At 39.5% G+C, this 16,298-nt stretch overlaps 1 protein-coding gene across 8 annotated transcripts in view; it reads left to right on the top strand.

The window, feature by feature from the left end:
- Positions 1 to 16,298, top strand: part of sorbs2a (sorbin and SH3 domain containing 2a) — a 51,146-nt gene that overhangs the window by 11,547 nt on the left and 23,301 nt on the right. For 5 of the 8 annotated variants that reach the window (XM_076884783.1, XM_076884782.1, XM_076884781.1 and 2 more), the window contains exons 3-13: positions 4,807 to 4,862; positions 5,560 to 5,649; positions 6,857 to 6,883; positions 7,012 to 7,136; positions 7,453 to 8,076; positions 8,759 to 9,175; positions 12,168 to 12,294; positions 12,658 to 12,833; positions 15,016 to 15,082; positions 15,833 to 15,883; positions 16,013 to 16,229. In XM_076884783.1, coding sequence (XP_076740898.1) covers positions 4,853 to 4,862; positions 5,560 to 5,649; positions 6,857 to 6,883; positions 7,012 to 7,136; positions 7,453 to 8,076; positions 8,759 to 9,175; positions 12,168 to 12,294; positions 12,658 to 12,833; positions 15,016 to 15,082; positions 15,833 to 15,883; positions 16,013 to 16,229 — 1,931 coding nt within the window. In that variant the 5' untranslated portion in view covers positions 4,807 to 4,852. The remainder of the gene's footprint in view (positions 1 to 4,806; positions 4,863 to 5,559; positions 5,650 to 6,856; positions 6,884 to 7,011; positions 7,137 to 7,452; positions 8,077 to 8,758; positions 9,176 to 12,167; positions 12,295 to 12,657; positions 12,834 to 15,015; positions 15,083 to 15,832; positions 15,884 to 16,012; positions 16,230 to 16,298) is intronic. The other 3 variants (XM_076884777.1, XM_076884776.1, XM_076884778.1) reach the window with 3 other exon arrangements.

Raw genomic sequence — 16,298 nt, 5'->3', positions numbered from 1 at the left:
TCATTTAAAGAGTAGGTACAGTTTCAGTCAGCCAGAGTTTACATTGGTTTAACTTTGGCCTTTATGTTGATGTAAATGTAATTAAAGCTGCCATTGAAGCAGGCTGGCTTCGTGTTTTGCAGGACTGTGTGCACACAGAGTTTCTGGTTGTATATGAAACACAAAGGTGTGGTCAGTGCAACTGTTTGTTTTGGTCTCAGATGTTCCTCCAGTGGGACATTCAGGGTCATATGCAACACTTTTAACAGTTTTGCTACAAATTTTAATCTGTGAGTGCATCTTAGTGAGTGACCACTTCAGTACCAGAACCTTTGAGGCTGATGTCCCCTCATCACTAATGACCATTCACTCTCACCTGGTGATTTTCCCCCATACACACTCTTCTGCATAATCTTGAACAGCAAAGTATTGTTTTTATAATTATTTTTTTTCAATGCAGTTATAGCTTATAAGAAAACACCATCAGTTGTATAAGGTCCGTTTAGCAGGCACATGATATTGAAAAGTGCTTCTCTCAGCTCTTTAAGTACTCCCCCTAAAAGATGGTGGCATGTTTATTCTTAAGACTCTTGTTTTGTTTATGTCAAAGCAGTCAGTGACTAATGGTATCCTGTCGAACACTTTTTGAGGGCATATCTTTATTTTTCACAGCATCCTAGCTAAGTGACTGTTGTTGTTTTGTTTTTGTTAATACTGGCAAAGACACTTGTTCCTTCCGGTCTTTGGTGGTCCAGCTTTGTTGTGCTGTCTCCGCTCGGATTTTATGAGATAATTAAAACAGCGCTCAGATTACACATGGAATTTCCCATACATGTACTCAAACTTATCAGTTGTTTTCAGAAGGACATTTGTGTCAACACGTGATTGATTAAGTCAACAATATTAAAAGTCTTCCTGTTTAAGCTTACCATGTGATGAAGGGAAGGAAAATTAAGAAAACGGCTCATGGTGAGAAACTCAGATTAGCAAAAATGTTTTTCTAGTACTGACACAAAACAACACAAACTTCCTCTTACAGTAACAGTCTCTTGTCTATAAATAAAGTTTATAAAGTTTAAGCCCTATTAGTCCAATAATGTAAACCAGGTAGGTCTCAGAGGGCCACATGGCAGACTAACGAGACTTGATGGCCCCGATACTGGACATCACAGCTTTCTGCAGCTTCTAGCTCTGAGTTGTATATTTGCTGTCCCACAGCTATTACACTCAGTAATTATATACACACTGGTCTCCAGAGTGGCCAACCGATGTCTAAATTACAGTCGGTGGAAAAACCACAGCAAAGTAAAAAAAAAACAAAAAATGTCTCGAAAGAAACTTGACATACCAACTTTAAAAAGTAGTACAAGAATCCAAAGCATCTTGCTGGAAAACAAAGTCCTCTTCTTTATTATTGAGTATTTATTTAAGGTTTTGAGAGCTGACAGAGTATCAGATGTTTGGTCTGTCTGCATTTATTTCCAGGCTTCCTTTTCAAGCAACACAGTAAGCATTTATTGTACTATTCTTAGTTAGTGTATTGTCTGTCTTGTCTTAATGTTGGTTTAAAATGGAGCACTGTAACAAAAAATAATTTCCCCCAGGGATCAATAAAGTATTCTGATTCTGATTCTGATTTTAGGGGAGTATTTGCAGGATTATTTTGGAAACTTTCTTTCAAATAGAGTGAGGCACATGCTAAAGAGCTACTAATGGTCTATCCCAGGCTTTAGACGGGGTTGCTAGATTGTATTTAAAAGCTTTAAAAAGCTCTATATTGACAAGCAGGCAGAGTTGAACTGAGGTGTTGAGCCCGGAGCGTTTTACTTCCAGTGTGTAGCCTTAATATTACACCACGGCCACAGCTGCTGTGTCGCCGCTGATCTGTCCCCAAGAAACATGATGCTGTTTATAATCTGACCATCATTTGGACGCCGACAGCCTGCGACGCCAGACCCATGATTTACCCCTGGGTGCCTGCGCGCGTGTGCGTGTGTGTGTGTATGTGTGCGTGTTTGTTTCTGAGAGCAAGATTTATGAGGACACAGGGTATGAGGGTGAGGATTAGGTCTTGAGGGACAGAAAGTATCCCATGTTGTCTTCATGCACTCCCACAAATATTAGGATTTTATTTGCCAACCAAAATTAGCTGTGTTTGGAAGAATGAAGCAGTGAATATGGATAAACTAATCAAAGACATGGTGCTTGAAGGTTATGTCAAGAAGAATACAGATTAAAAAAGAATTTGTCAGTAAACGTTACTTCATGATAAAAACATGCTGATCCCATCTCTTATTGGGTGATAAGCAGGATACCTCTTGTAATTTAATTTATCTATTTAATGTACTCTTGTTTCGTTCCATCTCAGGGTGAGTTTGCTTATATAACTGCTTTACTGTGGGTCTACCCTGCTCTGAAGCAGATGGACACAGGGCTGAGCAGAGGAAAGTGTAGTAAAAATAATATTGTGTAACTGTAAGTGATAAAAGATTCAGCACTCAAAATCTCAAAGCCAGGGCAAAATATCTATAAGTTATGATGATAAAGATCTATGGCCAAAATAAAAACCCTTACCTGATTTATATTTGGCCCACCTCAACTTGTTACACACCTCTCGAGCATTTTGAGCTCACTGTGTACCTGCTACATTTTATCCTTTTGCACTTGTGCCTCTGCAGTGCATGCTGAATCTCCCCCATTGTCAAAGTGACTACCCTTCAGCTTGATTTTGAATTTTGGAAAGTGGTTGAAGTTGCAGGCAGCAAAGATTGGCACCTAGTCCAGGTGGTGAGTGAAGGTTGTGTTTGTGTGGCTAGAAAACACAGTTATAGTACAGCTGACGGTCTCAGCCTTGGGGTCGAGGATATGATGCAGCTGAAAACTGCTTCTGCATCGCTGTTCTCATCAATGATGATGCTCCTTACAGTCAAGTGAGGAGCATTATCAGGCCAAAAGGGTGATCTAAAAGGACAACCTTATTGGGTGACTGGCCAAATCAGGTAAGGCCTCAGTCACACTGGCTTGGGCCATTTGGCAACCCCCTGGCAACCTCTGGTTGCTGTAGTCTATTCCCCCAGTGTTGGCTGGAGGCATCTGGCTGATGCCTGATAAAAATCAGTTGAAAAGAGGTTGTTGCACAGATGCCCCTCATCTACAAACACTCGCCGTCTACTCTCCAAGCTGAGAAACTTTTCAAAGTCCAACACAATCTGGAAACAAAGAATGTTTGCCTTCATAGTAAAAGTTGTTCATAACTGCTGCAACCAACACGTTTCAAAACATTTACTATGAAGGAAAGTAGTCTCCATCCCCCGTTTGCATCACACTTCTTAGTTTTACTATTGCTTAGCAAGTAGTTTGTTACTATTTGTAGAAGATTCTGTGTCTTCAATTGGGAACCAAAGCAATCACAAGAAGGTTTGTCGTGCAGCACTGTATACCCCTGCAACCAAATCGACTGTCAACAGGCTCCCACGACACACTTTTCCCTAGTGACTAGTGGTTACCAGGGGTCTCCAGTCTCTACGCCTGCGTCAATTGATTTCACAGCAGATGCTAGCAACTGTCTGCTAACCGATCAGGGATTATAGATTTTTCCCTCATGGCGGGTAGTTTCCTGATGGTCTTTAGCCCCAAATGAGTTTAAGCTCTGTGTGACTGGGGCCCAAGACAGTTTCATCACACCTTGTGCATTTCTTAAAACCATTACAAGCAATCAAATAGAATCTGCTGACAGGAAAATAAAGTCCCTGTGATGGTAGATGTGTTTCACTATGTTTTGTATTACAAGTTAATGGTTGTAGCTGCATGTTTTTTGTCTTTTGTTTGTTATGTGTACATAAACTACTTAGTTGTAAATGAAATGGTTCTGAGAGGCTGGTGCTGTAGTTACTTGTATAGTTAGCAGCAATAAATGTTTCTTAGTTACTTCAAACTTAGTCTGTCATTAAAACTGTTTTGTATTTATCTCCTTGTTAAGACTGGAGTTGTGAGTATGGTCTAATACAGTATGTACTAAAATGCTGGGTCATCCATCTCGTGCCACTCATTACTGGGGACAACTGCTAAGGCAGTTTACACATTTATGTCAGAATACAATTGCATACCGTCCCCCAAATAAGCACCAGTAAATGACAGCTGTAATTATCAGGACCTCACATGCGTGCAAAGAGGCCCTAAGCTGTCACAGTGTTGAAACAAATGTCTGGTGATACATGTGTTTTGTTGGTGAATATAATCTGTTTCATCCTTTTTAACAAACTGGCAACATACAGCTATGGGGCATATAGCCCAAACATCTGTGCATTTCTCTCCTCAGCTCTAAGAATAGAAAGATAAAAAACAGAGTTAAACAGAATCAGGCAGTGTTAGCGATGTGAGTCTTGTTTCTTTGTAAAACAGGTGTGCTGTTTGCTTGTCAGTTGTAATGATTCTTTGCCTTTGATTTGTGTCCTTTTCCTGTCACTCGTATATCCAATAGTTTATATAGTTTATATAGTTTTTTAGAAATCATTTATTGCTGTTTCTCAGTGAAAAATGATCTATTCCATGTTTACAAAATACTATCATGCACCCAGCCTGCCATCATTTCTCAGAATGGAAAAAAAGCCAAATTAGTGAGCACACTAAAAACTAATCACAGTCATATGCTTGGTTGCAGTAAAGCAGGTACCTCGCTACAGTTTTGTGTTTTAACACCGGAATCTCCAAAATCTGCTTTTGAGGTTTTACCCTCAAGAAGATCTATTTGAGGTCTTGGATTTGAAACTCTATTCAAACAGTTTAAATCTCTTTCTAAAATACTTTGTATTTTGTTTTGTTTTTTAGGAAAGTGTGTGCCCCTGCTGCCGATCAGTAAGAAGTGCTCTTCAATATGAATACAGGTACAGTATATATCCAAAAACAAGTACAGAGTGCAGCGTTTACAGGATCGTTGGGAAGTCCCCCATCCACCTGTCCGATCCATGTCTTGCTTTTGTTTGGAAAAGTTAAAATAATTTTTGTCATGTGGGTTTATCAGCCATGACGGTGATGAGCATACATGAAACTTTTATTACAAAACAGTGTCTTATATAAGACTTCAGGTTATAAGTGTAAAATGTATTCATCTATGAGAAAAATGGGAGAAATATAACAAGAAAGAGCATGTTTTACATTTCTGCCTGTCGTCATGTCATGATCATAAAATCATTAGTTTGGGATTTTTTTAAATTTATTTTTTGGTAATAACCCAGTTCAGAATCACGTTGATTTAAAAACAACTAATGTCTCACTTTATCTCTTGTAAATATTTAGGTTAGTGGAAGCTAATGCAGTAAATCATATTGACTTTGATTTGTTCACTTTTGCAGTTCTCGTGTTTGCACAGCTTTTTCCTAATTTTCTATTGAGTGCCAGTAAAAATCAGCTACTTGAAATGCATGTGCTTTGCCTCCAAATCTGCCTTTGTTTGCAATATTGTTACTGTAATTATTATCTTTCCGGCTGAATGCATTTGTTTATGGCAGTATGCGCACAAGCATGTGCATGTATGCTTCAGCTTTTGCTTCTATGATCATCTGCCTGGCTGTGATTTCTCAGATAGCGGAGGATATGCTCGCAAATGTGTGGCCTTGTCACTCATGCTCTCTCCCATGAAGAGGGTCCAGAGCTCACCAAATCTAGCCACAGGTACTAACACTCACAAACATACAAATGAACATAACTATTTCCCAAAATAACCCAAATAAAAGGCCGCTGCAAGTGTTGGCTGAGCCAAACTATCGGTCAAGGACATGAGGTACATCTAAGTGGCTTGTTGTTGTTGAAAATCCTGTTATGGCTTGAACACATTTGAAATACTTTGAAATAGGCTGTGGCTGCCTCGGTATGCTTAAGCAATGTTTGGATTGTGGGATGCTATTTTTTCCTAATCAGTTCATTGTGTAATTCTTTCATTTCCTTTTGTTCATTTCCTTCTTTTGCTTCCTTCACTCATTCGTCATATTTGTATCTATGTGCTGTTATTCTTTTGCTTCTTCTTTGTAGAAGTGATATTATGTTCTCACATCCCACAATGTCTTCTCCCTGTCTATGTGTATATTACCTTAATGTTTTTAAAGGTTTTTTTTAATATATGTTTCTTTTTTTGGTTAGGCATTACACTGTTTCCTTGACCTAAGCTAAATTATCCTCAGATACTCTGTGTACAGAAAATGGCATCGTTAATGAAATTACTGTTACACTAGATTCACCACAGAGTACTATTGTTTGTGAGTTCAGTGTTAAATTAGATTACAGTTATTTGATTGTATTTTTAGTCATAGGAAGCAAGTTCAGTCACTGAAGCAAATGCTGATATTTTTTTATGCCAGGAGTTTGAAATGCAGAAAAAAATCATTTTGGCATAGATTTTGATATTACAGTTTGATAACTGTCTCTATAGAGTCTCGATTTCTTTGATTTCCTTTTAGATAATTTCAAGTTCACTCAAAGACATTTTTAGGTTATCTCACATATTTTCCTAAAGCTCCAACTTGCCTTTCTTGAAGTGGCTCATAGTGGATTTTAACGTTTGCTTTAGATGATGCTCCTGTTACAGCGTGAAGCGTGAAAATTGCTTCAAGAATGAGTTTTCTGTCTCTATCCTTTAAGCTGACGGGAAAGCAACCTCAAGAGGAAACCCACAGACACGTTGTAGCATGCAGGGGGGAAAATCATTAGCTGTTAAAAATGCAGTAGAAGCAGTTCTTGGTAATTAGGTGTGAATTGTATCTTGATGTTTAAGAGCTTTTTAAAAATGTTTGCACAGTAGGTGTATATTGGAGTTTGTTGCAGAGATGAATGTAAGGAACACTCAGCCATGTTGCTTATTATTGCTGTGTCCTTTTTTCCCCAGGGAGTGATTCTCACTCATCGGACTTGGGTAAGTGCCTGATGCTTTTGGTGATTTCTGGTGGACAATCCTAACACTGCTGTAAAACATCCCACATGATCCCAGCAAACTTGGTCAGAAAACATTAGTAATGGTAAAATTACTAAATTTATCTTCAGATTCTTGGCGGTCACACAGCGCAACAGACGGCCTTAAAAACGGAGATGCTAGCAGCTCATCGCTTGCTGCCAAAGGCTTTCGCAGCGTCAGACCCAATCTGCAGGACAAAAAGTCCCCCTCACAGGTGAAACATCATTCACAGTACACTGACAGACACTCACGCATTTATTTCTGTTGTTGCTATTTAAAATTTAATTACAAGTGTAATTTCATGATGTGATGTGCTTCTGTTGGCTTTTGAGTGTCTGAGTGGGGAAAAAAGTTATTTTTAACGTCATTAGGAATTTGGATAATATACATATATTGTTGCTGTATTCTGAAACAAGTCTTTTAAACTTTCTGATCTCATGCTTTGTGCTGCTGATTTTTTTTTTCTGTTTTGTTTTTCTTTTTTGCTGTTTGAACTTACATTGGTTGCCACTTTCTAATTGGCTAACAAGGATATCAGTCCATTGCCATTGCCACCCCCCAGAAAAGAGAGTTTTCACTTCTCGCCTGCAGGCACTAATCCTCAAAATTACAGTTCCCTTATTGGCCTGGCTAATGATTTGAGTCCTGGAATGCTAACAATCACTAAAAATGAGCAAGCAGTCTTGAAAGAGTCCTACACTGTAAGAAGCACATCATCCTACTCATACTCAGAAACCAGTGCAAACACAGTCCAGCAGCTGAATGAGTCCGTTGTCTCGAATGACACAAGCAATGCTAATACAAAAGAACGTAAGGTGTCTTCCCTTACACTAACTCCTGTCACCATCCCTGACCCTCCTGCACACCTCAATTCTTGTGTTGATCCCCAACATAAGACCCAAACCACAGGGTCCCCTCCACCCACTTCCTCACCTCCACAAAGAAGTCCCATCCTATCTCAACCCGTGACACAGACAGCTTCGATTTCTGTCCGCTTGGACAAAGAGAATAAAAAAAATCCTGCTTCATCTAAGACAAACTCCAAAGTGGAACTCGAGGTCTCAGATCAAATGGCAGCTCCAGCTCCATCCCAGGTGGAGATGACGAAGCCTCCTCCTGCAATTCCACCAAGGCCTTCTCCTGCAAAACTGTTGGTACATAACTGACTACAGACCGGTACAGCAGAGCAAAATACACAGTTGTGTTCATTTAAAGGTCACTTTAATCCAGACACTGGGTTTATGTCTTGGTGACATCAAGACTGATTAAAGGGTAACACACCAACTGCATCATGTCACTTGGTTGCAGTAGGTCCCCAGAAATAACAGAAGTAGTCAAGCTACTATTACAGTGATGGCCCAAATTCTAAACTAGCTTCTTTTCTTATATGTTGAGTCTGACTGTGGCATTCTGTTAAAGCAGATATACCGTAGGGGTTTTAATGCATGTCTCCTACTTGTGTGTGTTGCCCTTTAGTTCATTCTTGTTCTTGATAATACCTTCCACTGAACCAAACAGTGATTCTACATTTGTGTGAACTTGTACTGCATTTTAACCAAGTGTATAATATGTTGTACACCACAGTTAATTACCATGTAATCTGGTGCTTTTTCTGTAAAGTGTGAATTAACAAAACATCTTCAGTTTCCAGCATTAATGCGTTCAGAAGAGGGTGCTGCAGCTTTATGACACAGTGTGGTTTCACAACAGTAATTCACCTGTTGTCACATGTTATTTTTACACATCCCTTTTGACGCCATGTCTAATAAATTATATCACTAAGCACTCTCCTCCTTTCCTCCTTTTCCAATGAATTACCTTTTATTCCAACCTCAGGGGCCTCCCTCGCCTGACCCCACAGCACGGCACTCCCCCTATCGCTACCACAGCTCAGAGTCACTTGACTACCTGTCAGGTCTAATGCCCAAGGCACTATCACCCACTCCGTATGTCCCAAGTGGAGCTGGTGGCACAGCTGGTGCGGCCAGCGGGCCAAGCCACGGCGCAGTCAGCAGTGTGAGCTGTGCCTCGCCCTCGGCTTCCCCCGTTACCGTGTCAGCTCTCAGCCACTACTCGACATCCACGGTCGGTCTGCTGGACGAGCTGCAGATCTGTAGCCTGGACTCGCCTGTCGCCTCACCCACGCCATCGCCCACTCTGAGCCATGTCTCTACCTACACGCCCACTGCTGGCCGTGATGATGTGCTAACAACCTCTGTGGCCTCCACTGCTGCAGCAGCCACTTTCACTAATGTAATTATCCAAGTCACATCTATAACATACATCATTACCAAGAACAGTTGGTTCCCACGCTCCCTCCACTCATTTTGATGGCTGAATCAGAACTCTACAAAGTGTGTGATCACTACCAATTTTTAACTTTCACTAACTGTTATCTACACCCTACCTGTCAGATACTGAAATTAAATCCAGCCCTCTTCGTTCCCTTATTATGTTACTGTCTGTACTCATTCAAACATGTCTATGCGTGTCTATATTTCTCCTTTTGTCGTTTTTGCCATCGTGTTTCTTAAGGCCAGTTCATATCAAAAATTCATGATGCAATGGAGTGATTTTTCTAAGGTGAAGGTGCAGTACTCTGCTGGAAGCCATTAGCTATGGGTTATTAGCATCTAAAAAGACTGAACTCCTGCTGTTTTTCTTCTTTCTTTTTTTTTAGCACTGCAGCATGTGTTTGGACTGTAATTATGTGACCATTCAGCTCATTATATTACACTGCAAATAGACATATTCTACTTTATTGTTTCTCTATGTTATGCTAGGAGAACATACATGTGTATGCTGTGTTTGCAGTTATGCAAGTATGATATTGAAAGCAGTAGATTTCATTTTGGTAAACTTGTTTCTTAGTATTTTAATCTAATTTTTGCCTTTGGGGAGAGCATGCAGTGCTTTGTAAATGCATGTAACTACACTGCTAATCACTATGTGGATAACAAGTGTTTGCAAAAGTACTCTAAATACAGAATTCTTCAAACCTTTTTTTTCAATGAGATATACAATGTTACCATGAGAAGTTAATTAGTCATTTTTGTTGTTTCTTCCTGTTAAAAGGGAGTTTTTCCTTCCCACTGTTACAAAGTTTTTGGTCATAGGGGGGTTGTCTGATATTGGGGTTTTCTCTATTATTGTAGGGTCCCTACCTTACAGCATGAAACACATTGAGGCACATTGGCGCTTTATAAATAATACTTTATCTTTCTGCTATATGACCACTATGACTAAAATATCATATTGGCCTTTCTTTATTCAGTTTATTAAAAAATCATATTCTAATAAGTAGCTTTAATTAGTATTCTCTGTGTAAGTAGATTAGGGTACTACAGGCAGGCAATCTCACTTGAACCTATGTATAAAAATAATTGTGTGTGTGTGTGTGTGTTTTTGTTTTTTACATAATTTTATACTATTCATATGACAACATAATAGCATTATATGCCAAGCACACTTAAAAAAGCAATTCATTTTTTAGTCAGTCTTTCTTTGGGTTATCTGAGTCGAAGATGATGGTGCTCTGGCTCTGTAGTACCTCCCTCTTGCTTCACCATGAATCTTTGGTGTGAACAGGCAAACTTTAAAACTGAAATGCAGTGCTGTGAAAAAGTATTCGCCCTTCATGAGTTCATAGATCTTTGCTTAGTTCTCACACGTTTCAGAAAATATAACTATGCCACCCACAGCAGCAAGTATAACTGTCAATGATCTGTGTCAGATCGCTATGAAGGAATCTTGAAGAATTATTTCAGTTTAGCAGCTTTGCGGGGTTTCCAGCATGAACAACCCGTATAAGGTCATGCCAGAAAGTCTCAATGAGATTAAAGTCCAGACTTTACCTTTTGGTTTGGTTTGGTTTGTTGGTTGTCTTTTGTATCCAAGTCTTGGGGATCATCAAGATGTTTTCTGGTAAATGTGCGACAGTCGCTCTGTTCTTTTCGGTCAGCAGTGGTTTGCTCGTTGGAACTCTCCCATGGATGCCATTTTTTTTTCTCTTAGTAAATTAAATCATCATTTAAAAACTGCATTGCTTTTACATGGGTTATCTTTTTCTAATGTCAAAATTTGTTTTATGATCTGAATCATTTAAGAGGGAGAAATTTGGGGAATAACAAAACTATGAAATCAGGAAGGGGGTAAATGGTTTTCACAGCACTGTACAGACTTTTTATTCTTTTTCAGTTAATGTAACTTCTTCCTGTGACATATTGAATGGGAAGAGCATCCCATTGTAAATATATCATGTCCACTATCTTGTTTATGTCAGATGTTTGTTAACTAAATAATGAGATGTGTGTGAATGTGAATGGGCTTACTGTCTCTGTTTTAGTCTTTTGTTTTTTTCTTTTTTCATGTATTTTATGTACACTGTGACGTGTTTCAGTGAGTGACCCTTCCCCCCACTAACTGTCTTTATGTTTTAGTCACTTCAGATTCACAACTTACTGTGAATCACGTTCACTGTATGTTCACATGTCCATCCACTCTTAATCAGAACTGGTTCTTTTACCCGCTCTGATTGGAACAATGTGATGACTAATGTTGGATGGTAAGACTTTGTAATAGCCATTGCTAATAAACCACAAATTGATTGTTAATTAATCTTTACTAAGCGGTTAATTTACTAGAAACAAACAATGATTTGTTTTAGTGTTAATGAAGTTATAACTTAGATTTAGTAGCTGTTACATTATGATGTCACCAACACAAGCAACATTTTATAAACTTCTGTTATGTGTTTATTGCAAAACTGCATTAGCATTTCGGTAATGATTAACCTGCCTGTTTTCACTCCCGGGGGATTAAATGCTGCTGTTTATTCAACTGTGCAGGTGTCTCACATGTATGCACAAGGTGTCCTTTAGCCTTGGTCTTATATTGGTTCCTTGAATATTTACCTAAAACACAATCTTTTCATAAACATATGCAGTATTTTGAGGGCCTGCACCAAACCAAACAACAAATGTAAACAGCAAGTGACAATAAAACTACACACCGACAGAGACGTCACTGTCCAGGTTGATTTTTAGTCCACTAGTATCCATCCTTAGCAATGGTTATCATGAAGTGTTATCTGGCGGCTAATCCTTTTGTTTCCACAATTTTTTAAAAATATATATATTATGTTAAGCCAATGTTATAGAGCTTTACAACTGTAAGTAGTGTAGGTTTTGTCTGCTGTTGGTGATTTTCTTACACTCCCTGTTTCTGGGTTTTGGGTCGCTCCTAGGGCCAGGTTCTTTCTCACGCAATGAATGGAAGTACTAGCCATCCACATAGGCCGCTGTCTCCCCCGTCATATCCTCCACCTCCTGTCTCACTCCACACGGGGCTTCAGAGACAGAGCAGGAGTTCAGGTGAGTCACTGATCTGTGGTGATATATGACATGCCTAAAAAGATTGAAAGACATTAGACTTAAGACTACACAAGCACATGCAGAAAATAGAACCTAAGTTCAGTCAGATAATTGAACTGAAACCTCTCACAGAGGAACAAACGTTACATCATTGCTTACATCATTGTAAATGTAAAAGGATCTTTACAGTGTAACTGTAAACGTTAAGATGCCAAGTAAGGTGTATGTATCTATGTCTCAGGATTCATATATAATCTATATCTGTAGCAGTCTATCCATTACAAACATTTAACTGGAGCTTGTGGAGGACCTGTATTACTAACACGTCTGTCTCCTCTTTCTCTGCTTCCTTCTTGGATCCAGAGGGCAGTGAAACAGTCACCAGAGAGTCTGTGATGTCAGGGCACACCAGCATCAGCAGCACTGTGCCCATTGCCCGTTTCTCAGAAGAAGAAAAGAAGGTGTCGGTCGTTAAAGCCCCCCACTACGAAGGCATCGGCCCAGTTGATGAGTCAGGCATTCCTATCGCCATCCGCACGGTGAGAGAACTCGTACAGTAGACCTGCTCTCGTAGATGCTGTAGTAAAGCAGAGGAGTTTCTTTGAAGCCATTTTCTCCTGCCTCCTTGTGTGAACAGGTTTTTTTAAGCAAGGAATTACTTGAAGCTGTCAGCAGCTTTTGACCCCATGTTCAAAGACTCTCTCCCGCTCTCACTATCTCAGTTTCGCTTCCTTCTGTGTGCTAGTCATGAAGATGAGCTCAAACAAGGTCTTTGCTTTGGTACTACAAGGTCCTTGCTGATTACTTGTCAAGGAGCGTGTCCCTGTGTGTTATATCTGTTAAGGCTTTCCGTGTATTAACACTTCACTCAGTTATTGGTTGGTTGAAGAGCAGCATTTAAAGGAATGCTTGCTGAGCTACAAAATGAGAGAAAGAGAAATGGGGAGAATAAGAGACGAGCAATAAACGAAAAGAGTTGAAAAGAGACGAAAGCAGGAGAGAAGAAAAACAGATGCTCCTTGTTTTAAGCGGGCAAACATTTTTGTGGCCACTCTGTTTGGTAACCGTGGAGAGTGAAGTGGTAATTGGCGCGTCTCTTGGCTGTGCCAGTGCTGCGTGCACAGTCACATGCTCTTTCTCTGTGGAGCCAAACTGCCTCCTCTCTGACCGGAATCCAGGCACATTGTTTAGTGCTACTGAATAAAGAGAGGATTAAGTCTCTCTGCCATTTGATGGGTCTTTTTTTAAGTGTCTGTTAGATCTATACTGTTTACACAAAGGCACACATACCAGGGTCTCTCCTTGATTCTCCAGCCACAGCAAGCAGAGCCCCCACTTTGTACCAACAAGAATTCGACACCTTTGTGGTTCAAAACTGAACCTGCTGAGGCAGCTTGACTCGAACATACGCACTGATAGTCATACCAAAACAAACTGACATAGTAGTCATTCAGGTAAGTGATAGTGTGTCATTTGTGGCTATTTAAACTATGCATTTAAATATTCTGACCTTACATAAACATCATGTTTTTTTAATTGCTCACTTTAAGATCTCAAAGTCATAGTTAGAAAGAAGGACCCCACAGCCCTACTAAGGGCTGCAGCAAGTGCCTGATTTTAGAATATTACAAAAGTAGTTGCCCATGCTACAGTATCGTTTGTCCTGTTCACACTTAATCACACTGAGAAAAGCATAAAAAAGGAGTGGTAAATACAGGCCATATGCTAATAACGGATCATTTTAGCCCATTGCTAAGTAATGATGTCATGTAATAATAATGTATCATGCATAATTTGAGTTTTGTGTATATCTGTTGAAGGTTATTCTCATGAAATTAAACCTATGAAATGATTTTATAAGGTGTTATAGGCACAAAATGCTAAAATTTAGTAATTTTAGCCATTTTGTTTGCTTGCAAAAATGACAATATAATAGTTGATATAACCAAAAAATGTCCTAAAGGTCTCTGAGGAATATGCAGACACAAACAGAGGTTCTACATATTATCCACATATTTAAACACTATCACTGCCAAATATTCTAAAAATCTGTTTTTTCACAGCTCTTGTGTTTCTTTTCATATGAATATTCAGTGTAAGTTCTTGGTGAGACTTGTATGGTTACTGAATATTATCAAAATTTCTGTCTAAAAGCTGTCTAAACAAAAGACTATCTTAACCTTTTAACAAATGTCAAGTGAAAAACAGTTATACAAGTTACAAACACACTATATGTGAAAAGCAGCCATACAGAGCAGGAGTTGTGTGAATAAAGCAACTTTAGCCAGTGGTCAGACACTAGCCTGATATTTGATGTAGGGATGCACCAACTAAACGTTGGCCCGGGTTTTATAATTAGTGCTTACTTAATTTAACGGGTTTGTTTGTTTAATCAACAGAAAACGACAACACACAAGTGGCCATGACAGAATAACCTTATTGGCAAATACAAATATTTCTCTCGGATAAGACGCAGTCTTGGTTTTATTCTTTATATTAGTTATAGTTATATTAGTATTAGTCTGTTTATATTAGTTAAATTATTTATATTAGTTATATTATCCCTGTGTGAAGTATAAATGCTTCAACAGGCTTACTGTGTTTTTTCAGCTCTAGAATGTCCAATAACATGTTGTGAGTCCGTTTATAGTTTCTAAATTCAGCCTTCACATTTGTGTTACATTTAACGGCACATAACTCTGGTTATTTCTTTGTCTGCAGACGGTGGATAGGCCCAAAGACTGGTACAAAACTATGTTCAAACAGATTCACAAAGTTCACAAAGCAGGTAAGGCCTCTGCTGTAGCGTGCTGAAATGATGTGCAACGACTAGATTATTAGACATTTCATGCAGAATTGGTCATGTATGCATGCTGTTTGTATGCGTGTGCATATTTTGTGTGTGGGTGTGTGTTTGCATGCCAGTTCTCATTAAACCAAAAGACCCAGATGATCCCAGAGCCAGAGCTCGTTAGATTGCGAGCAACAGCCTGGAGAGGAGGAGGAATGGAGAGAAACCTCTAATAGACACAGAGCCATCCTGGGAAATCTGCTCTAATTTTGTGGGCTTGACAGAATCACAGAATCAGTACAAGGCTTGTTTGTTCTAAACTGCTCAGCCTTCTGCTACAAGAGCACACACAAAAAACTCATGCACTCTCAGATACACAGACTATTTCACGGGTGTGTGCGCTGAGAACTCATCCAAAGGCTCATTATGGTCTTGATGCATTTTATTTTTTTGATTTTACTGGAAGCACAGGCAGTAGTATGCTTTCCCCATCCTGCAACCTTGATTCGTTTTAGTCAGAATTTCAGTCATCTTTCATCTTTAAAGTTCAGAAAGAGTTCTGGGAAAGTGGATCATGTTGCTTTGGTGCTTTTAATATACTTGTAGCTGAAAAGAAAATCACTTGTGTAACTGTTCATTTCCAGGCTGGTTAAAAGTGCTATCTTTGAGGACAAACTTGTACCCTGTGTACAACAAAGTGTGCTTACACGTGTTCCCAATCAACTGTTTTGTACATTTCCTCTACAGATGACGACTATTCCGACACATACAATGCTTCATATGCTCTCGTAAACAATGGTGAGACCTGCTCCTGTGTAACACAAGTTGTATTTCCTAAAAATCAATAACTTCTTCCCAACCTTCCTTTCTGGCTTACTGGCCTCATTGCTTCTGCCTCCACTCTCTCCTCCATCCTGTCCTTGCCAGATAACTACAGCCTGTCATCCAGCACCACCATGGCCCACCCTGCCCCTCGGACACATACGTACAGGCCTCTGTCCAAGAGCCCCTCGGATAACAATGAAGGGCATCTTGGACCTCGGGAGCTTTCACCATCCCCTGTACCCCCACCACCTCCACCCATGCCATCCCTTCTCCAACTGAGGGCGAGAGACAGTGATCGCGAGAGGGACTTGACAGACGCGTAAGTGCGAACTTTCTCAATATTAACTAATATTGATGATATATTGATATGCTGTAATATTTTTAATAA

Source organism: Maylandia zebra, linkage group LG6, assembly GCF_041146795.1.
Source record: "Maylandia zebra isolate NMK-2024a linkage group LG6, Mzebra_GT3a, whole genome shotgun sequence".
Lineage (NCBI taxonomy): Eukaryota > Metazoa > Chordata > Actinopteri > Cichliformes > Cichlidae > Maylandia > Maylandia zebra.
The sequence above is the reverse complement of the archived record's forward strand: the minus strand, read 5'-3'. Positions and strand labels throughout refer to the sequence as shown.